General features: G+C 43.7%; 2 protein-coding genes across 5 annotated transcripts in view; one reads left to right on the top strand and one right to left on the bottom strand.

Annotated features, from left to right (window-relative positions):
• pcyt2 (phosphate cytidylyltransferase 2, ethanolamine) overlaps window positions 1-20,616 on the bottom strand; it is a 46,164-nt gene extending 25,548 nt beyond the window's left edge. The window contains exons 1-2 of the mRNA XM_063030560.1: window positions 20,419-20,616; window positions 2-90 (exon numbers count right to left, since the gene is read on the bottom strand). Of these exons, the coding sequence (XP_062886630.1) occupies window positions 2-90; window positions 20,419-20,501 (172 nt within the window). The 5' untranslated portion in view covers window positions 20,502-20,616. The remainder of the gene's footprint in view (window position 1; window positions 91-20,418) is intronic.
• A 278-nt stretch (window positions 20,617-20,894) lies between these two features.
• cenpx (centromere protein X) overlaps window positions 20,895-23,930 on the top strand; it is a 40,053-nt gene continuing 37,017 nt past the window's right edge. The window contains exon 1 of one of the 4 annotated variants that reach the window (XM_063030556.1): window positions 20,895-21,046. Coding sequence is in view for 3 of the 4 variants with exons in the window: in XM_063030555.1 (XP_062886625.1) it covers window positions 20,966-21,046 (81 nt within the window). In the remaining variant the exon portion in view is untranslated. The remainder of the gene's footprint in view (window positions 21,047-23,930) is intronic. The other 3 variants (XM_063030555.1, XM_063030557.1, XM_063030559.1) reach the window with 3 other exon arrangements.

The raw sequence follows: 23,930 nt of genomic DNA, 5'->3' as shown, positions 1-23,930 counted from the left end.
CCATCTGTATGTACTCCGACAATAAGATAATCCCCCATAGAACGGGCTTGTCTCAGCTGGTTGGAGTGCCCATAATGCACCATATCATAGCTGAAACACAGATAAATGCTTTAGTGTAAACTTCAATCCACCAATGAAAGGTATACAAAGCAGTTTGTCATCTGCTGCTGCTTAAAGTTAAAATTGTACACAGGGAGCTCAAAACAGCTTCAAAATCATGTACGCATAAGAGATTCAACAGAGGCTGGAAATCCTGAGTAACACACAAAATGCTGGAGGAATTCAGCAAGTTGGGCAGCATCTATGGTGGGGACTAAACAGGCGATATTTGCCTTCATCGTGACTGGAAAGGAGGGGAAGGAGTACAAGCTAGCAGGTGATAGGTGAAACCAGGTGAGGGGGAAAGTGAGTGGGGGGGTGATGAAGTAAGAAGCTGGGAGGTGATGGGTGGAAGATATAAAGGGCTAAAGGAGATGGAATCTAGCAAGGGAGGTCAGTGGACCATGGAAGGAATGGAAAAAGAAGGTAGGTGATAGGCTGCTGAAGAATGGAGAAGGGGTGAGACTGTAACCAGAATGAGGAATGGAAAAAGAGAAGTTAAGGAAGGGGGAGAAATTACCAGAAGTTGAAAAATAAAATCAATGTTCGTGTCATCAGGTTGGACGGAATATATGGTGTTCAGCATTGAGGACAAGATCTCAATAAAAGCTCATAAAATAGTTACTAAGTCAACAGCCACTTGGCTCAAAGATGCTTATTCCAAGTGAGGCGACACTTCACCTGTCGGGATCGTCGACTGTATCTGGTGCTCCCAGCGCAGCCTCCTCTAAATCAAGGAGACTGGGGGACGGCTTTACCTGGCTAAGTTCAACTGGACCCAAGAGTTAAGCCCCAAGGAGTAGCAGCAACAGCAACCTCCCTGAATCTGCCACTCAAAGCCAAAATGTCACAGGGAAGTCAAAGGTTTAGAGCTTTGATTCTTCTGTGCTACTGAATGCCCCTGACTTTCAGGAATATTAATATTTCTGAACAAAAGTTTGAAGTAACATAATTTAAGAACACAAAATAAGTAAAAACATGAAAGCATACAGAGAACTAGAAGTAGTATTCACTTTCTACCTCACAGATGATCATTTACCATTGAAAAGACTGGGCCCACGGTTGCTGTTACAGGGACAAACTGGCACAAGAACATTCCCCAGCAAATTGCTAGTAAATTCATTGGCATGGGAGTCGCAAAACTCTCCAGGACTCCTATGGAACTTCAAGCAAAGCCAAGGGCATTGTATTTTTCTGCTGGAGTAGCTACATTTTGGTCTCTCTCTTTAAAGAATGTTTCAGAATGCGTCAACTTTTGCAAAGATTTGGCATGACATCTAAACCTTTGACAAACTTCTATAGATATGTGGTGGAGAGTATATTGACAGGCTCCTGTATCTCCTCCTGGATACAGAAACACCAATGCCCTTGAATGGAAAATGCTACAAAAAGTACTGCGTACGGCCTAGTCCATCACAGGTAAAGTCCTCCCCACCATCGAGCACATCTATTCAAAGAGTTATCGAGGAAAGCAACATACATTATCAGAGACTCCCAGTGCCCAGGCCATGCTCTCTTCTCCCTGAAGCCTCAGGACACACAGGTTCTGGAACAGCTATTACCCCCTCAACCATCAGACCCTTGAACCAGAGGGGAGAACTTCACTCAACATCACTTCATCATTCAAATGTTCCCACAATCTATGGACTTACTTTCAAGGCCTCTTCACATCATGTTCTTGGTATTTATTGCTTATTATTATTATTTCTTTCTTTTTGTATTTGCTCAGTTAGTTATCTTTTGTACATGAGTTGAACACCAAGTTGGTGTGGTCTTTCATTGATTTTATTATGGATTTACTGAGTATGCCTGCAAGAAAATGAATCTCAGAGTAGTATATAGTAATTTATATGTACTGTGATAATAAATTTACTTTGAACTTTGAATTAAAAGATCAATTTTCTTATAAAGACCACAAGGTCAACTTCTGTTGGCAAACTTTAATTGGTAAACCTGTAAATTCTCAACTGCTTAACAATGCTGAATTTTTTAAAATACAAAGGTTGCTGTGTAATGAAAGGCATTTTACAAGTTCAGCTCAGTTTTGCTGATACTATGAGTGCTGTTCTTTGAGCTTACGGGCTTTGTTGGAACAATGTGGGAGGCTGAGGATAGATGTTGGGTGGAAGAATAAAGTGAGAATGAGGGACCGCTCAAGGGACTGAACGAATATGTTCTTCAAACTTAACAAATAATCTGTGTTTGATTTCTCTATGTAGGGGAAGTCGAGCATGAGAAACACAATAAAAATGCAGTTAAGCATCTGCCATATTTGCATGGGAAAGTGCCGTTGGAAGGGAATTGTTTGGTGGAGATGGAAGGGTAAACCAGAACACAAACAGTCCTTCTGAACTTACTGAAGGGGAAAGATGAGGAAGTTGTTCCCAGTGGTGGCATCCTGTTGAAGGTGATATTGTGAGGTCTAATCCATTCAATGTGAATGTGAAGGCTCCAAGCCTCCACATCCTTCCTGTAATTCCATGACCAGAACTGCAACACAATACTCGAAATGTTGCCCAAAGTTTTATCCAGCTGCAACATGACTTCCAGATTTTTACACTCAGTGTCCTGTTCAGTGTGCTGAATGCCTTCTTTACCTCCCTATCTACTTGTGTTGCCATTTTGAGGGAGTTATGGGCTTACACCTCTATACAAAAATACCCCTAGGGATCTGCCAGTGACATCATACTTCCCTCCAGCATTTGCCCTCACGTTTGTTCAGATTTAACTCCACCCATATTTTCAACTGGCCTTTACTCTGCTGAATCCTTTGGCAACCTTCCTCACTCTCTGTAACTCTGCCAACTTCTGTGTAATCTGCAAATTTACTAATCGGCCCACCAACAATTTCATAGTCATAGTTATACTTTATTGATCCCGAGGGAAATTGGTTTTCGTTACAGTTGCACCATAAATAATTAAATAGTGATATGTAAATTATGCCAGGAAATAAGTCCAGGACCAGCCTATTGGCTCAGGGTGTCTGCCCCTCCAAGGGTTTGGTTTAGATGGAAATTAATCTACATCAATCTTATTAAATTGCTTGTCTTTTTTTAAAGCAAATACAGGTTCAACATCACAAATCCGGAGTGATTGGGACCTCTGCAGTGCCGGATTAGTGATTTTGCCGAATTACAGTGTTTAGGTTAGGATTAAATAATAAACGCCTCTAACCCACTTGATGATCACCTCACTCTTGGAAAATAAAGAAGAAAGAAATGACAAATGAAAAGCAGTTTTTTCACAAATTCCTGTACTGGTCTGTCAGAGTCAACTGTGCTCAGTAGCTGTTTCATAAGCAGGGAGCAATATTTACCCTTCAAAGAGCATAACATATCATTGTCCAGGAGTCGAATTCATGACGTACAGGTAGGTGGCAGGTAGATACCAAAAACATTTTCTCTACCAATAGACACACATCAAAGTTGCTGGTGAACGCAGCAGGCCAAGCAGCATCTATAGGAAGAGGTGCAGTCGACGTTTCAGGCAGAGACCCTTCGTCAGCGTCTCGGCCTGAAACGTCGACTGCGCCTCTTCCTATAGATGCTGCTTGGCCTGCTGCGTTCACCAGCAACTTTGATGTATGTTGCTTGAATTTCCAGCATCTGCAGAATTCCTGTTGTTTGCGTTTAAATTCTCTACCAATAACTCTGCTTTTGGATACGCAGAAAAGATATTGAAAGATCAGCATTATCTTACAATTTTTGTTGACCAACAGTCACATTGAACTCACTTCCGGAACAAAGTAATCTTCAAACAATTCCAATGTCATGTCAGTTGTAATCCATTCTTTTTTTGTTGACATGGTAAATGACTGGAAACTGCTACATAGCTTTGAAAGCTGCAGGACGTAAACTTTTGCCAATGACTAATGACCTAGACCTGTGGGTTCCTGCAGCATTAGAGCAGCCCAACACAGTGACACAATCTTTAGATGCTTTATAACCTGTTGGTGATTCTGCATCCTCTGTAGTCAGTGTTCGTCATGGAGTATAACGCCAATATAAGGCAGTTTTGTCCGCATTGTAGACTTGCTCGGGAATTAAATTTTCATCAGAAGCTAACTTAGAGAACTAATCAACAAACTCAGCAGCCGATTCTTTATCTGCTGACCGGTTTTATGCCATGTTGCTGCTTGAAACACTGAAGCCCCCCTTCACTATAGTTGCACTCGTAATCCAGTGCTAGTTCTTCATGAAATAATTTCACTTGTTCCTTCACCATCTCCCCTGACAGTTCTCCACCTTCACTGACGTGGAGTTTAAACCACTTTATGAGAACTTTTATCTTCCATCTTTCATTGTTTTCCTTATACATCTGTTTTTTTTAAATTCGCTGTCAGCAAAGAACTGGAGCAACTGTTCTTTTTGTTTCTTTATATCATAAACTGTGGAAGTCCCAAATGTTATACAAGTTGCATATGCTTTTCACAGACACACCACTGTTGATTTTTTTCAGAATTTCCACCATATCTCGTATAGATAATGTGTGGTGTTTGTGTTTTACACAACAAAAAGCACTTCTTTTATTCAATGAAGGCATGACTGGGGCGGCTAGTTAAGAGCAGGTTATAAAAATAAATGCAGAGTAACACAGAGGAACAACTTGCTTCTTTTAAAGACTGTGCCATCAGCTGATCCTGCTAACGGTGCCACTAAAAGAGGGGCAATGGGTTGGTATGGCGATGCGGGAAATTTGAAATTAGACTGGCAAAAATTATGTCTGAACCAGTGGTAGAACTGGATTACTGATTGCTGGATTTGAGGTGGTTGGCCTGTACTAACTTGGATCTTAAAGCAGGTCCTCAGAACATTTGGAGATAGGTCTCGACCAAAGGGGCTGCAAGGCCCTCGTTCCTTCCACTAGCCTGCAGACACTTGGACAAGGTGTAACACCAGGTCAGCACCCCCCACCACCCCAAACAGGGTCATGTGACACCATGGGAGCAGGTGGTGATCGTGAGAGCAGCTGGTGCACATCACAAGTCCTGGCTACGCGACCACAGACAGCAAGCAGACAATCTCCCAGTGGCCACACATTTTAATTCCACATCCCATTCCCATTCTGATAAGTCCATCCACGGCCTCCTCTACTGTAAAGATGAAGCCACACTCAGGTTGGAGGAACAACACCTTATATTCCATCTGGATAGCCTCCAACTTGATGGCATGAACATTGACTTCTCTAACTTCCGCTTATGCCCCACCTCCCCCTCGTACCCCATCCGTAATTTATTTATATACACACATTCTCTCTCTCTCTCCTTTTTCTCCCTCTGTCCCTCTGACTATACCCCTTGCCCATCCTCTGGGTTTTCCCCCCCCTCCCGCTCCCTGGGCCTCCTGTCCTATGATCCTCTCATATCCCCTTTGCCAATCACCTGTCCAGCTCTTGGCTCCATCCCTCCCCCTCCTGTCTTCTCCTATCATTTTGGATCTCCCCCTCCCACTTTCAAATCTCTTACTCGCTCTTCCTTCAGTTAGTCCTGACGAAGGGTCTCGGCCTGAAACGTCGACTGTACCTCTTCCCAGAGATGCTGCCTGGCCTGCTGCGTTCACCAGCAACTTTGATGTGTGTTGCTTAAATCTCTGAAGAGCATTGATCATGGCACAGACACTGCCCAGAGGAAGGCAAAGGCAAACCACTTCATGATTGTCAAGAACAATCATGGTCATGGAAAAACCATGATCACCCACGTCATACAACATGGCACATAACGAACAGGCACAGACACTTAACTGTTTTGGGCACAATCAGTACATTTTTAGAATGGGAAATATTTTGCCTATTATCATCTGACACCTGACATATGAGCAATTTATTTGAGTTTACATACTGAAATAATTTTCTCGTGCATTCTACAGATTAGCTTTCTTTGTAGCCAACACAAATGATTACTAAAACTACAATGATCATACTGCAAAACAACACTTCCTGTGACTTAATCATTCAGACCTCCACAGATAACAGTGAATTCTGGCTAATTCGGCCATCGGTTAACTGGGTAGACACTTGTTTGGAACAACTCTCAAAGAACTAATCAAGGAAAATAGCCAGGATTCCCTTCATCTGTGTGGGGTCACTATGCCATTTCATTGGGACAGGAAATTGTGATCAAACAGTTTCTAACTAGCATCAGTTGCATGCGCTTGTGTGTCTGTTAGACACTATACTGTTCTTACAGCAAACACTTTTTAAATAGCATCAGCTGTGTGTGTTTCAGTTCAAAATCAGTGATTTTTGTCACTGATAGTGAGAAATAGTCAGTACGACAATTTTGATTTGTTTTGCTCATTGTGGTTTCAAGCATACAGGCTCGGAGATGACAGAAATGGCAGCAAGTGAAAACGAAATGATTTCACTAGTTCAACAAGCTGAAAACTACAAAGAATCAGAATCAGATTCAACGTCACTGGTATATGTCGTGAAATTTGTTGTTTTATGGCAGCAGCACATTACAATAATAAAAACCATAAATTATAATATATAATTTAAACATAAAAACCATAATATATAAAAACAGGAGTTAAATTAGTGCAAAAAGAGAGGAAAAAGTACTGAAACAAGAGGAATTCTGCAGATGCTGGAAATTCAAGCAACACACATCAAAGTTGCTGGTGAACGCAGCAGGCCAGGCAGCATCTCTGGGAAGAGGTACAGTTGATGTTTCAGGCCGGGACCCTTCGTCAGGACTAACTGAAGGAAGAGTTAGTAAGTTACTATCTCTTCCTTCAGTTAGTCCTGACGAAGGGTCCCGGCCTGAAACGTCGACTGTACCTCTTCCTGGAAAAAGTACTGAGGTAGTGTTCATTGTCCATTCAGAAATCTGAAGGCGGAAGGGAAGAAGCTGTTGCTACAACACTTGAATGTGTGACTTCAGGCTCCTGTATCTCCTTGACAGTTCAGGGTGATGGAGTCCCTGACGATGGATGCCACTTTTTTGGGACTTCACCCTTATGAAGGTGTTCAGGGTGCTGGGGAGACTACTGCCCAGATGGAGCCAGCTGAGTCTGCAGCCCTCTGCAGCTTTCCCGATCCTGTGCAGTGGCTCCACTATTCCAGGCGGTGGTGCTCTCCACAGTACCTCTGTAGAAATCTGCCAGTGCCTTTGGTGACAAATTCTTCCAAGAATTTGAAGGTATCGAAAATCATCTTAAATTATACAATGAAAATGAAGATTTGGAGGATGCAGTCATTGAAAGCATTGTATGAAGACAGTACCTTATCTGCACTAGGTGTCTGCACTGATTTTGTTCATTTACAACAAATCAAAATAACACAGCAGCGCACAGTGGATGAATTCCTCTGTTTATAACTATGAGGAACCACAGATTTATGGTACTGTAATAGTATTGTTAGTTTGTTCTGTATTTCATTAAAATACATAATTTGTTACTCAGTTAAGTGGGCTTTTTAATACGTTTTTAACTATTTCCATGAAACCTCAGCTAATTGGACCAAAATGTACACATCCCAGTATGTCCAAGATAACCAGAATCCACTGTATGTGATCCAAACTTGAAAGAATTGCTCTCATTCATCTCAGTATTTTTCATTACCAAATTTCTTTCCTCTTCTTAACGTTGCTCCATAGGTTACACATCAATAGCTGGTTTAATAGGTTAGGAATTACATCAACAGATTATTTGACTATTATAACTGGGTTTAATACTATTTAAATAAGGTATCCACAGACACACACTACCAGTTGTGCTACTGAATGCTTTTCCTTGGCAATAGGGATGCTTTAAGGCAGGTTGGTGACAGTGACCAGTTGTGATGTTTTTTTCCGACAACTCACAAAGCTACTAGATATTTTAGGAGATATACTTCTTCCAGACCGTCTCCGTGGCTTGGACTCACTTTCAGAGACTCTGCGGTTAATATTTTTTTGTTTGCATGATTCGTTCTTTTTTTTTGCAAAATGGGTCTTTGTCAGTGGGTTTTTAAAAATGGGTTCTATTGTGCTTTTTTGTTTTGTGGTTGCCTGCAAAAAGACGAATCTCAAGGTGGTATGCAGTATACATACCTTGATAATAAATGGAGTTTGAAGTTTGAACTTCGAATAAGGAGAAGACCAAGTTTGAATATGGGACTTTTCCAGCTGTTAAACTGAGTACAGCTGATAAACAGCCAATTCAATTAGTAACTCACTGCAAAAGGCCAAGGTACAGGCAAAAGGCCAATAGGCTGGTCCTGGACTTATTTCCTGGTATAACTTACATATCACTATTTAATTATTCATGGTTTTATATTGCTATATTTATACTCTATTCTTGGTTGGTGCAACTGTAATGAAAACCAATTTCCCTCGGGATCAATCGTGTTATGGATAGGAATACTCCCTGCTTTACTCACAGATGAAAAGCTCCGCAAAAATATCCTTCTGGTTTCTCATTTTACAAAACGTGGTTGTAAACTAGTCTAACTGATCTGACAACATCACCTGAACCTTGTGCTTCATTTACCACACTGTACGCAATCATCTAGATTGAATTTAAGGAGATAAAAACTTTGATTTGGTTCATTTAAAAGCTGTTATAAATGTGAACCATCTCAACAAGTTTGGAAAGGTGACCCCATTTAAACTAGGAAAATATTTTAGTTGTTTGTAACTCGAGTATGTGTTTGTTTTTATTTCTGCATCATTTAAAAAAGATCCTCTATTCACTACATACAGTAAATGTCAGAATCAGAATTAAAATCACTCAAACGTGTTGTGAAACTTGTTTTGTAGTAGCAGAACAGTGGAAGACAATATAATCTCTAAAAATTACAAAATAAATAAATCGTGCACAAAACAAATAATGAGGTAGTAGTATTCATGGGTTCAGAAATCGATTGCAGAAGGGAAGACACTGTCCTTGGAATTTTGAGTTTGAGTCTTCAGGATCCTGTATTTCCTCCCCAACAGTAGTAATGTGAAGATAGCATGTCCCAGATGGTGATGGATGTGCCTTCATAAGGCACTGCCCTTTGAAGATGTTCTTGATGGCGAGAAGGGCTGGGTCTGTGATAGAACTGGCTGAGTCTACAACCCCTGCAGCCTCTTGCACTACTGTGTATTGGATGCACAACTGTAACGCAACCAGCCAGGATGCTCTCTACAGTACATCTACAGTTTACTCCTAATGAAACAGAACTGCTGAGTACCGAATACTTTCTTTGTAATTGCATCAATATATTGGGCCCAGGATAGGTCCCCTGAGATGTTGACGTACAGGAACTTGAAGCTTTCACTCTTTCCACTGCTGATCCCTCAATGAGGACCATGGTGTACTCTCCAGACTTCCCCATCCTGCTGTACACAATCAATCCCTTGGCCTTGCTGATGTTGAGTACAAAGTTGCTGTTGTGACACACCTCAACCAGATGCTCACTCTTGTACACTTTCTCTTCATCCTCTGAGATTCTGCCAACAAAAGAGGTGCCACTGGCGAATTTATGGATGGCCTTTTTTACTGTGCCAAGCCACACCGTCACGAGAACTCACACTGCCCACACATCACTCTTTACATCATGGCAAAGCAGTGGAAACTGAGCAGTTTCAAATTCCTGGGCTTGAATATCTTGCACAACCTCTCATGGTTCCGAAACAAGCACTACACAGTCAGGAAAGCTCACCAACGCCTCTGATGAGGCTGAAGATAGCTGACTATGCATATCTCTATACGCAGATGCACAGTGGACAGCATCCTAACAAGCTGCCTCACTGCTTGGTACAGAAACTGCACTGTGGCAGATAGGAAGGCTCTACAACCAGAAGTCAAAACTGCCCAACCACATCACTGGCAGCAGCCGATCTTCCATCAAAGACAGATATAAAGTAAGGTGCCAGCAAAGGACCAATAACATCGTGAAGGATCCCATCCACCCTGCTCATAGACTGTTTGACCCACTCCCATCAGGGCAAAAGCTACACTGTGTAGCATTCCCGCCTGGATCACTAGACTCAAAAAACAGTTACTTCCCCCAAGCAGTAAGAGTGATCAACACCTCCACCCATTAACCCACCCCTCCACACCCCCAACCAACACTACTTTATAATTTCCTACCGTACACCTTATGTACAGACACTCCTGTGTCTAGTGTCACTCTATGGACATACATACAATCATTTATATAAGCAATCTGCCATATACATATTTATTGTTTTTATATTATTAGGTTCTTTGTTTTTTTGTGTTGCATCAGATCCAGAGTAACAATTGTTTTGTTCCCCTGTATAATTGTGTACTGGAAATGACATTAAACAATCTTAATTGTAGAGAGTAGAGCAGTGGACTGAGCACGTCCTTGAGGTGCATCTATGCTGAAGGTCACCGAGGTGAGGTGTTATTACCGATCACACCTACTTTGATAAGGAAGTCAAGGATCCAGTTGCAGAGGCCCAGGATTTGAAGCTTCTCGATTAATACTAGTGGGATGATGGCACTGAATGCCGAGTTGTAGTTGATAAGTGGTATGTTTTGCTGCTCCAAAGCCAAGAGGGGAGCCAGTGATATTGTGTCTGCTGTCGGCTTTTTGTTGTGATAGGCAAATAGCAGCAGGTCCTGACAGGAGTTAACTCTAGCCACAACAAATCTCTCAAAGCATTTCATCACAGTAGACGTGAGTGCTACTGGGCAATAGTTTTAAGGCACTTCACCATGCTCTTCTTAAGCATTGTTATAATTGATAGCCTTTTGAAGCAGGGGGTAACTTCTGACTGTACTAGTGAAGATGTCCTTGAACACTCCAAACAGTTGGTTGGCACAGATTTTCAGCACCCTACCAGGTGCATCATTGGAGTCTGATGCCCTGCAAGGATTCCCTGACATTGGCTTCTGAGACAGATCTTGGAGCTGTCAAATGCTGTGGGGATTGGCACGGGTGTAATGTTATTCTCCCTTTCAAAGGATGCATAGAAGTCATTGAGCTCACCTGGGAGAAGATGCAAGACCATTATTTGTAAACATTTATCCATGACTTCAATAATATCTGAAGCTCAGAATAGGTATCTTCCTAATCTAAACACTTCCTAAAATGTTTCTTATATTGAGATACAGGAGGGGAGGGAACGTCGACACAGACCATGAGAGGCCTGCATCAGGCATTTTCATGCCTTACAAGGCGCAGATTGGAAGTCTGTGTGGGGCGCCATTCCTCGCACAGACATTAGGGCAATATGTGATTAAGTGCCTTGCTCAAGGACACAAACACGCTGCCACAGCCGAGGCTCAAACCAGCAACCTTCAGATCACTAGACGAATGCCTTAACCACTTGGCCACGTGCCCAACACAAATCGAGATAAGTTTGGTAATTCAATGCAGATTTAAATGTTCCAATTGTAATTTGCACACATTCTTAGTCTACAGATTGTGTTAGAGCTGATGAAAACAAAAGGTGGTGCATGGGAGCTGTAAATGACCTTCCATTTATAGCTTCACTAATCACTTTTCCCTCAGTCACCATTCCCCAGCTGACACACAGTACACGGGTTTAACTGCAGGTGAGAGAATGCCTGATGTTAAAATTTAATGCAGATAACTAAACCCAAGAGAAATTAAAAGACAAACATTTGCTGCCTGACTGACATAGCGTCTCTCTACAAAGGGATCAGCTGATTTTTAAAATATAATTTTCTAAATGCTGTCAAGTAGTAGTATGGGGAAATCAATGACACATTGTTTTAACAAATTGAACCCAACATTCAGTACATACCAGCATTGAATAGATTATTTAGATGACTTGGTAATTCCACTGTGACTCCTCGCTTACTACAAACCGAGTTTACAATACTTCTTCTGTTTCATTTATAACAGAGGTTCCAAGCCTTTTTTACGCCATGGACCCCTATCATTAACCGAGGGAACCCCCGATTTATAAAATAATTTATTTATAACATTGAACCCCACCATAGGGTCTTTTCTTTTAAAACTTCATGAATTCTGTTACAGCCTTTTTTGGGGGGGTTAGCACATATAGCAACTAACTTTAGCAACTGACTTCAGCCCCCAGTCTTCAGATTTGAATATGAATTGTGGACTAAACCCAAAATGCAACTCCGAACAAAGGGTTCGTAAGAACTGAGAACCAAGTTAATTGGAAGACGAGACAATGCTGATTTAAATTCGTTACTTGGGTGTCTGCAGTGTGGGTGCAAAGCAGGAGGTGTGAAGTTTGAGTGTAGTCAGAGAAAGCATTGTGGATGAATTGTAAATCTGGAATCGTCCTTTGATCTTTAGCACGTAAAATAGTGTAGCATTGGGTTCAGACCTTCATCCTCCGAGAGGGTCTCCATCTGATGTCTGCTGTGTCCCATTCTGTCAAATAAAGAAACTGCTTCATATATCTACCAGTACTCCTCTCTGGTGTCCTTGTTCATGAAACAACAAATACTAGAGGACACGAGGAAGTCCAACTTATTAAATTGTGAGATGCAACAAAGCTAGCACCTGTAGAATCTGAAAACTGTTTTTTTCAAGTCACTGAAACACCAAGCAAGCATGAACATTTGCTCCAGATTTGAATCCAGCTTTTTGTATTCCCCAAGCCTTTCGCCTTATCTGATGAGTTTGTCACGATTCAAATTCAATATTCAACGTTCCCTCCCTCCCAAATTCAATAAATCAAATGGATCGTCTTCCTCAAAAAAAATTAATCAACTCTACACAACTCTTGACCCCTCCTGTCTAAGGTGCCAATTTCTACAGAAGCAACAGGAAGGAAGAAGTTTTTCAATACTGTGCTCGATCATTATTTAGATGTAATATAGCATCACAAACCAGACATGCCTTTCCTTGTTCCGAGAGCAGGAACAGGCCGATCTTAGGCCTATTTAAGTGCCAGGCCAGATTGAAAAAGTGAGGGTTTCGGGGCCAAGGGATGTTCAGCTCGCTGCTCACAAGGTTGACTCGTCTCTGCACTGAACGAAGGCTGTAGCCTCCAACTGATTGGCTCCTGGACCAACTGCAGTGCTGACTGGCTTTGTGGCTGTGAACTCACTTCAGTGAGCTTCAGTTCTGAGTGTTATTTCCTTGTTTGCTCAATTTGTTCTTTTATTTTGCTCATTCAGGGTTTAGTGGTCTTTTGTAATAGTTTGCTATTGGCTGCCTGTAAGGAATCGAATCTCAAGGTTGTTTATAATATACATACTTTGATAATAAATGTACTTTGAACTACAAAATGGACAGGCACATCGACCTCTAAATCCCTCCTCCTGCACAAAAAAAAGAGATCGGTTAAAAAAAACGAATATAAGAACTATAAGACTGAAAAAAAAGTCTATACCCCAAAGTCCATATCCAAAACACAGAAAAGACCTGGACAACTCCCTCTTCAGTGGCAGGCTTTCTCCTCTCTGGTAGATCCAGCGTTCACTTTCTGCACTCGTTTCAATCTTCCTCACCGCTTTAATCAGCAAACAATTGGCGAAATGGACCCAAACATCGGCTTGCGCCCATCCTGCAGCCCACCCGCTACAAGGTTCGCTCACGCTGCCTCTGCCTCTTGGGATCCTCTCGGAGACTGCAGAGCGCTGGAGCACCCAAATGATCTCCAGTTTCTGCACTCGCCTTGATGTTTCATTCACTCTCGTCGCTTCAATTGGCAAAAAATGGAAGCTATGATCGGCAAAATGGTGTCAAACACCAGTTTGTGCACCATCCTCGGCCTTCTTGCCACAAGGCTCTGCTTCTCGGAAACTACAGAGCGCTGAAGCACCCAAACGATCTTCAAACAGCAAAACATGGGCTCCAACAGTTCCAGAATCACACTCAAGATGAGAAACAAACATAAAAGACATAAAAGAAGTGAAAAGGGTGGTTTCATGATCTATCCAGAAGATGGCGACCAAAGGAGCCTTGTATGTAGGCGGCATCTTGACCACAAACATAAGGTGCAATGCCTTAGTTGTGTTAAATAAAACTATCATTTTAATTGACAAAGACACTATGAGATAACAACTGCAATTGCAGCTTTGTAAAAAATCAATGATACTGTAGTCGCGCTGATACGCAACGAGTGAAAGCAACACACTGAGTAGAACAGGGTCTGGTTGATCTGTTTACCGTTTCAATCCGTGCGCGCTTAAGTGCCTGCTCCCAGCATCCCCTGCTGCTTGTGATGTCGGCTTCCGGGCCGAGGTCTGCCACCCTCGGTTGCCGCTGGCTGCGGACTCGCCCGCGACTGCTGGAGCCGGTTCGCTTGCCGCGTGGGCGAGCCACAATACATAAAAGAATAACACAATGGGAATGTACAGCTTCATCTGAACCAAGATATGAACTTATCTATTTTAACTTTACTACTATATATATAAACTAGAATTTCAAGTTCCTCCAATGGCTTAGGTAGTTAAACAGTGAGTAATTTCACACATTTAATCTTTCATATGCTGACCTAACCTCAGAGAGGTAGCATGAATGGTATGAGAGCAGATTTGAATGCAATTTGTTTTTGGTAAATACTGGTGTGTCACAGCCCTACTTCAGTTTGGCAGGCTGCACTAACTAATTCCCTCAGGTGAGATCCACAGCAGGAGAAACTATATTTAAATAAGAAATTCTCAGCTGAAGGGCTGGTGCTGTGCTGTAGTGCTCTATGTTCTATCTGGAAAAGAGAGAAGAAAGTAAGAAAAAAATTGTCAGGAAAAGGGGGGAAAATATCACCAGTTTAAAAGAAGTTGAGATGTTCTCTGCTGGATTCCATACGTCATTCGTAGAACTTCTCTCTCAATTTATGAGATTTTTCACCGTTAGAAACTTGTAACACTAGAGGCCAATGTTACTTAAAAACGTAACTACTATAGAAGTTCATACTCTTAACCACCTAATAGCTAAAATTCTAAGATGGGAAAGGATAGAAAAGTTAAAGAAAAACAAAGTATCACGTAGAGCATCCTGACAGGCTGGTATGGGGCGCCGATGGCTACTGCACAGAACAGAAAGAAGCTAAAGTTTATCGGCTCCATCTTGGGTACTAGCCTCTGTAGTATCCCAGACATATTCAAGGAGAGGCGGCTCAGAAAGGCGGCGTCCATCACAGGACATGCTCTCTTCTCATTGCTACCGTCAGGAAGGAGGTACAGAAGCCTGAAGGCACACACTCAGCAATTTAGTAGCAGCTTCTTCCCCTCTGCCATTCAATTTCTAAGTGCACAATGAACACAACCTCATTTTTTAAAATTATTTCTGCTTTTGCACTATTTTAACGTAACTAATATACATATAGTTGCTGTAATTCATTTTTTTTCTGTATTTACCAAGTATGGCATTGTACTGCTGCTAAATTAACAAATTTCATGACATATGCTAGTGATACCAAACCTGATTCTGAATAGGAGGCTTTGGACAGATACAAGGGTCTCGTACTTCAATATCTATTACCACACCATTCCTGTGAAAATATTTCACTCTCACCTTAGTGAACCTACCCTGTCCTGTTATCTTCCACCTTCTTCACCTAACCAATTATGTGTACAATTACTCTCCAAATCAAAGTTCAAAGTAAATGTATTATGAAAGCACACATACAGTATGTCACCCCGAGATTCATTTTCTTGCAGACATAATCAATAAATCTAGAGAACAGTAACCATAACAGAATCAATGGAAGACCGCACCAACTTGGGTGTTCAAGCAGAATGCAGAAGACAACAAACTGTGCAAATAGAAAAGTAATAAATAAATAAACAATGAATATTGAGACCATGAGATGAAGAATCCTTGGAAGTGAGCCTATAGGTTGTGGAAACATTTCAGGGATGGGGCAGGTGAAATTGAGTGAAGTTATCCTCCTTGGTTCAAAAGCCTGAAATACTTCAAACTAAACACTTTCTGAGGTCACCATTACCCAAGCGGTTTATTCTGTAATGGAATAGAGCCACAAGAGGGGCAAGAGGTGTGCAACGCCATCATAACGCATGTCATAGAATTACCAAGTACTTACAGTTCAGAGAAAAGCCATTCTGCACAACAGATCCAAGCCAGCTTTCCTTCAGTAGCTAATACTCCCGTACGGTAATAGGCTCCATTGCTGGGAAATTCAGATGAAACAGCAAACTGCAGAATAGTCTGCTGTCCCTGATGGCAGAACAGAGAGCAATCGGCACTATTTCAGAGAACAACAGGTTGTTCTCCAGTGAGCCCCACGGCCAATATCTATCCCTCAACTACATTCTTAAAACATTCAATTCTCAAAATTGCCCAAAAACAAAATGCAATTTTGAGAATTGAAGGTTTTAAGAATGTAGTTTCCCTAACAGAGGCATAACAGAGAGCTCCTTTTTCTTCAATACGCCAATACATAAAAAAACCCAACTGCAATATGAAGTCGCAAACACGAGGAATCCTGCAGACACTAGAAATTCAAGCAACACACATCGAAGTTGCTGGTGAACGCAGCATGCCAGGCAGCATCTCTAGGAAGAGGTACAGTCCATGTTTCGGGCCGAGACCCTTCATCAGGACTAACTGAAGGAAGAGTGAGTAAGAGATACGAAAGTGGGAGGGGGAGATCTTTGTACCTCTTCCCAGAGATGCTGCCTGGCCTGCTGCGTTCACCAGCAATTTTGATGTGTGTTGCAATTATGAAGTCATTTGTCTCGAAAGATAGTATATGTCCTTTCCATTGCAACATCTGAGTACATCCTGCTCAATACTTCCTTTGAAAGAAAAACATGTTATTTCAGCCAGATATGAATGGTATCAATTTCCTTCTCCAAAAAAGAACACAATTCATTAACATTTAATGCAGAAAAGTACACAATCCCTCAGTTAACAGAGGGATGAAATTCATTACATTTCTAATAAATCTTTTATGGATAGGAAGTGCAAGGTTTCACCCAGTTACATGTGGTTCCTACAGTTAGCTCAAGTAAACATTTAAAACAGTTTCTAAAAAAGACAGGAAATTTTACTTAATCACATCTGTTCCCAGAAATAATAAGGGAAAAGAGAGCATTGCCGAAGGTGGCCAAGGTACTGACGTGAACTCAAACACAGAACTTTTAGATTCAACTACTAAAGTGCTACTCCAAAATCACACCAAGCTTCCACATTCTCTCTGCCTACTACTAGAAATATATATTTTAAACCAGCTCATTAATTAACAGGAAACATTATGCAAACTGAGAGCACTGGTGGCTGTTTGGCCCAGCAGGGTCACACCACATCCCACTTCCCAAGTCTATGATCACAGCCCTGAATGGTGAAGTCCAACTTTGTCATTCAACTGTACACATGTAGAACAACCTTCTTCCAGACCAGGGGTTCCCAACCTTTTTTATACCATGGACCAATACCATTAAGGGTCCGTAGATCTCAGGCTGGGAAAACCCTGCTCCAGACCAATGTGCACAATATAACTTACTCAACACACAAGTCATACTACCACAAATAAATTAACAGATAATAAGGTGCATATATGACACAAATTAAAAAGCAAACTGTACATTGCTACTGGTGCTCCATACATGATGAGACCTGGCTGGTGGCAAGGATTTCAGTCGACTCATGGCCTGGGCAAAGAAGCTGTTTCCCATCCTGACAGTCCTTGTCCTAATGCTACGGTACTTCCTGCCTCAGAGTGTCACCTCAGAAGTGCTCAACAAGAGATAGTTGATGGAATAAAAGTTTTTTTTTAAAACTAAACTTACAACTATGTTTAATAATTTGATCACGGTGCAAATACTGGTAGCGAGGTCTGCTTTTATTAAACCATTACTAATTGAGCCTCAGCAAATACTTGCTGGACCGATCATAGGAGATTTAAGAGTAGATGGAACTGTAGTGTCTGCAGTCACATGTAGGTCCGATTAATTTAAATCCACGAGGCCTCTTTACTGGGGGTGAGGGGGAGGTTTTTTACACCTATATTCCCAAATGGTCAAAAGGCAAAAAGTGTGTAACAAGGGGAGAGTAGGGAAAGGGTAAGCATTGAAAGAGGAGAAAGGAATGAGCAGTTGAAAAGGAGGGAACAGTGCAAGTATTTAAAAGATGGGAAGGAGGAATGCAGTCCGAGACAAGTAGTTCGTGGGGAGGAATTGGCTACCGGACGAGCATTTTAAGTAGGGGAAAGAGAACAAGGACACATAGTTATGAGGGAGGTATCAATTCAAACATTTGCGAGGGAACAGTACATTCGGATGAGCATTTAGAAGTGTGGGTGTGGCAGGGCAGGTGAATCTGGAACAGAATTTAGGGAGAAAATCCTGACAAGCATTCAAGGAGGTGAAGTTGTGACGAGTGTTTAAGGAGGTGGTAAATGTGAGAAGCATTCCAAGGTGTGGGAGAGAATGGGGGAAAGAATTGAAGGGGAGAGGGTTGAGATTAAAACAGGCATTTAAAGCGGGTGGGGGGAGATCGGGACAGGCATTTATAGTGGGTGGGATAGATCTGGACAGGCATTTAAAGCGGGTGGGTGTTGATCGGGACAGGCATTTATAGTGGGTGGGATAGATCAGGACAGGCATTTAAAGCAGGTGGGGGGAGATCGGGACAGGCATTTAAAGAGGATGGGGGAGATCGGGACAAACATTTAAAGAGGGTGGGGGAGATCGGGACAAACATTTAAAGCGGGTGCGGGGAGATCGGGACAAATGTTTAACAGGAGTAATGGGGGAGAGAGATTGGGACAGGCATTTAAAGCAGGTGGGGGAGAGAGATCGGGACAAACATTTAAAGCAGGTGGGGGGAGATCGGGACAGGCAATTAAAGCGGGTGGGGGGAGATCGGGACAAACATTTAAAGAGGGTGGGGGAGATCGGGACAAACATTTAAAGAGGGTGGGGGAGATCGGGACAAACATTTAAAGCGGGTGCGGGGAGATCGGGACAAATGTTTAACAGGAGTAATGGGGGAGAGAGATTGGGACAGGCATTTAAAGCAGGTGGGGGAGAGAGATCGGGACAAACATTTAAAGCAGGTGGGGGGAGATCGGGACAGGCAATTAAAGCGGGTGGGGGGAGATCGGGACAAACATTTAAAGAGGGTGGGGGAGATCGGGACAAACATTTAAAGAGGGTGGGGGAGATGGGGACAAACATTTAAAGCGGGTGGGGGAGATCGGGACAGGCAATTAAAGCGGGTGGGGGAGATCGGGACAAACATTTAAAGCGGGTGGGGGAGATCGGGACAGGCAATTAAAGCGGGTGGGGGAGATCGGGACAAACATTTAAAGCGGGTGGGGGGAGATCGGGACAGGCAATTAAAGCGGGTGGGGGGGAGATCGGGACAAACATTTAAAGCGGGTGGGGGAGATCGGGACAGGCAATTAAAGCGGGTGGGGGAGATCGGGACAAACATTTAAAGCGGGTGGGGGGAGATCGGGACAGGCAATTAAAGCGGGTGGGGGAGATCGGGACAAACATTTAAAGCGGGTGGGGGAGATCGGGACAGGCATTTAAAGCGGGTGGGGGGGAGATCGGGACAGGCATTTAAAGAGGATGGGGGAGATCGGGACAAACATTTAAAGCGGGTGGGGGAGATCGGGACAGGCAATTAAAGCGGGTGGGGGGAGATCGGGACAGGCATTTAAAGAGGGTGGGGGGGATCGGGACAGGCAATTAAAGCGGGTGGGGGGGAGATCGGGACAAACATTTAAAGCTGGTGGGGGGAGATCGGGACAGGCATTTAAAGAGGATGGGGGAGATCGGGACAGGCATTTAAAGAGGATGGGGGAGATCGGGACAAACATTTAAAGCGGGTGGGGGGAGATCGGGACAAACATTTAAAGCGGGTGGGGGGAGATCGGGACAAACATTTAAAGCGGGTGGGGGGAGATCGGGACAAACATTTAAAGCGGGTGGGGGGAGATCGGGACAGGCATTTAAAGCGGGTGGGGGGAGATCGGGACAAACATTTAAAGCGGGTGGGGGGGAGATCGGGACAAACATTTAAAGCGGGTGGGGGGAGATCGGGACAGGCATTTAAAGCGGGTGGGGGAGATCGGGACAAACATTTAAAGCGGGTGGGGGAGATCGGGACAAACATTTAAAGCGGGTGGGGGAGATCGGGACAAACATTTAAAGCGGGTGGGGGGAGATCGGGACAGGCAATTAAAGCGGGTGGGGGGAGATCGGGACAGGCATTTAAAGAGGGTGGGGGGGATCGGGACAGGCAATTAAAGCGGGTGGGGGGAGATCGGGACGAATGTTTAACAGGAGTAATGGGGGGGGGGGGAGAGAGATCGGGACAGGTAAAGGACCGGGATGTAAACATCACACTCGGAGCCCGGCCTGGGCTGAGGGCTGAGGGCTGACAACAAGGCCGACCGGAGGCCGCACAACCGCGCGGGGACCCGGGGGACGGGACGGACGCCGCCGGCCGCCTCTCACTCACCAGCCATCGCACCAGACCCTCACCATCCGCCTCCTCTTCTCGGGGGAGGCGCTGTCATGCGAGGCCACGCCGTTTCTGAACATGCCGCCGGACTCACTGACTCACGCAGCCGCCGAGGCTCCCGAAGCCGCAGGAAGACACGCCTCCCCCCGGCCCCGGCCCCGGGCCCGGCTCCTTCCTCCCCTCGGCCCCACTCGCACCACCCACTCTCGGCCAATCCGCGCTCGCCCCGCCGCCGGAAGTGACGCAGTTTGGGGGAGCGGCGAAGGCGGTTTGCTGTGACGGCCCTCGACAGAGCGATAAGGCAAGCCGCAGTGTCGAAACTAAAGTGGGCGGTTGACTGATGGTGGAACCAGCCAATCAACAACTGGGACGTGCTGTCGGAGCGACCCCGCCCCTATATCGTAATAAAAGTGATTGGTGAAGCTGACCAGTCGCCGGGAAGCTTCAAATCTGACGTCATAACAGGTAGGAGCGCGGTCATGATTGACTGACAACACAACTAACCAATCGTAGCGGCCATAACGTGGAGTTGGTTACAACAGTTATGCATTGGACGAATGGCGTCAGGGAATCTGCTACGGGGGCGGGTTTGGGAGAGAGAATGGAATCCGCCAAATTCAAGAAAGTAAGTTCAATGGCCTTGCGGCTGTAAGTTGTCTTTAACATAAATATTCCACATAACCCCAGTTACCCGATGGTAATGTTTTTAACTTGATGGTAGCTCTTTCGGTTGGTTTTCATTCTATTTGATCTTAAATGAATACTCACCATCTCCAGCTTGTATTCTTAAGGCCTCGTTTGTAACCTGCATCTGGCAGCCACTGAGAGAGACGCTCAGTGCTCGCCTGCCGTTGCAAGTCGTAGCATTAAAGCATGGGTTCATAGCTGGCATCTCTAAAAGCGATGGGAAGGAATTGGTTGGATTGGGTAAAATGACCAGGAGGTACCTGACTGGAAGTTTTATTTTGCTCTTGAAAATCAATGAGTTGCTTCCATTACATCTTTTGGCATTGTTAGAATTTCCGTACTTTGGCCAGAGAAAATCCTGAGCAACATACAAAGTGCTGGAGGAACTCAGCAGATCAGACAGCGTCAATGGAGGGGCCGACACCTGCGGATTGTAGATCGAACCGTACGTTTCGATGTACATGTAACATATAAAGCTAATCTTTAATCTTGTTTGCTTTGCTCTTCCTCCTTATCCCAGACATCCCACCCTGCAAAAACTCATTTCAGGGAGGTAGCACCCCCCGCCCCCCGCAACCCCATATCCCCTCCCCCGGTCGACCTCCAAGGGTGTATGTAATACAGTACTTTGTTTAGTGATTTTGTAAACCAAGTTGGGTACATGCAGAAAATGTGACATTAAAATATGTACTTATATTATCAATTTTATTCTATTACAACTTTAAGCAAGTCCACAGGGAGTTTGGTCTCATCACGTAGGACATCAATAGCGTAGCTCCTTAGCAGGCAGCCAGCTATTTAAAATAACGTTAGCTATGCCAATGAACGAATGACACCTGTTAAACTCACCTCAACATGTCTTTTACATTTTAACCCACCATAGGCAATAGAAAAGTCACTGTTGCAAACAGTGCAGTGAGCAGCACTGTCATTATTTTTGAGGTCGACTGTAAAGCCCGCCACAGAGAAAACTGATAGGTCTACTTAGCGGGGGTCCCCAACCTTTTTTGCACCGCGGACTGGTTTAACATTGACAACATTCTTGCGGACCGGCCGACCGGGGTGGGGTGTGTTAATCACGACGGGAATATATGTGATAAGGCAACTATAAGTCACTTATAAGTGGCTAATCCACTCAGTTTCATTTCTAAAAGGGTTTACCTAACGAATTTAATATTAAACACACAGCGCATATTTTCCTCGCATGAATATAGTGATAAATCAATTACAAATCAATAGCATCATAACATTTTAAGTAATGTTTGGATATTAAACACACAGCGCTTATTTTCCTCGTATGAACATATAAAATCATTGCAATACACCAGTATCGCTGAATCAGTGGGAGCCCTGGGCTTGTTTCCCTGCAACAAGACGGTGCCATCGAGGGGTTGATGGGAGACAGCGATACTCGAAGGGAGTTCCTTATGTCCAGTCTATTCCGCAATTTAGTTTTCGTTGCATTCATTGCAGAAAAGCCCGCTTCGCAGAGAAATGTTGGAAATGGAAGCAACGTTTTCAGTGCTTTTGTGGCTATCTCAGGATATTCAGCCTTGACTTTGATCCAGAATGCCGGCAGAGATGTTATGTCAAACATACTTTACAGCCCACTGTCATTTACAAGCTCGAGGAGTTGATCTTCCCGCGCTGACATGGATGACGCATGTGTAATGACCTCGCGTGCGTTAAAGTTCAACAGTGCGTGACAGGGAATGAGGAAATCATATCACCAAATCATATTGTTTCCTCACGGCCCGGTGGTTGGGGACCACTCTTAGCACGACCCATCAGGATGCTCGCTCTCCCGCCCCCTCTCCCTCTCAAAAAAATCGATTTCCGGGATATTGTGTATAATTTCCGGGTGTCAGGGAGCCACTATCGATATGCAGGAGACTCCCGGATCTTCCGGGAGAGGTGGAATGTCTGTTATCCGCAGTTTAATTTGAACTTCTCCATTCTGATGAAACATCTGTTGCTCCCTTTATTGATGCTGCCTGACCTGCTGACTATTTCTAGTATTTCCATTTTTATTTCCAGTCCCTTCGTTCCAACTATGAAATCATGTTTTTCTATATGACATATTTTAAATTAGTATGGTATTTTAAAGTTTTTAATCACATTGGCTGTATGGTATTAGACTGAATGTAAATAAATGTTCTAGTTAAGGTTTTGACGTGGGAATTGTAAGAGAGATCAGAGTGGATGACGAGTTATAGCAAATTTTCTTTAGGGGTAACACACACAAAATGCTGGAGGAACTCAGCAGGTCTGGCAGCATCCATGGAGAGGAATAAACTGTCGATGTTTTGGGCTGACTGCTTGGCTGCTGGTAACTAGTGGTGTTCTGCAGGGGTCAGTGTTGGGTGCCGGGATAGAGATAACAATTCTAGCGAGAGAGGTGTAAGGCATGCCTTCCCTCCATTAGCCTGTAGGTCACCCTTGGGCGAGGTGTAGCACCTGCTTAGCCTACCCCCCCCCCGATCAGGGTGATGTGAAGCCATGGGGGCAGGTGGTGGATGGTCCTATGAGCAGCTGGTGCATATCACAAGTCCTGGTTATGTGACCACTGACACCAGGCAGACAATCTCTGAAGAGTGTTGATAATGGCTGGGGTCACCCATCTTGTAAAGACCCTGCCCAGAAGAAGGCAATGGTGAAGAACAACTATGGTCAAAACCATGATCACCCATGTCATATGACATGGCACATAATGATGATGTCATATGACACGGCACATAATGATGATGTCATATGACAACACATAATGATGATGTTGGGTCTGCTGCTTTTTACATTGTACATCAATGATCTGGATGACAGAA

Source organism: Mobula hypostoma, chromosome 22 (assembly GCF_963921235.1).
Source record: "Mobula hypostoma chromosome 22, sMobHyp1.1, whole genome shotgun sequence".
NCBI lineage: Eukaryota > Metazoa > Chordata > Chondrichthyes > Myliobatiformes > Myliobatidae > Mobula > Mobula hypostoma.
The sequence above is the reverse complement of the archived record's forward strand: the minus strand, read 5'-3'. Positions and strand labels throughout refer to the sequence as shown.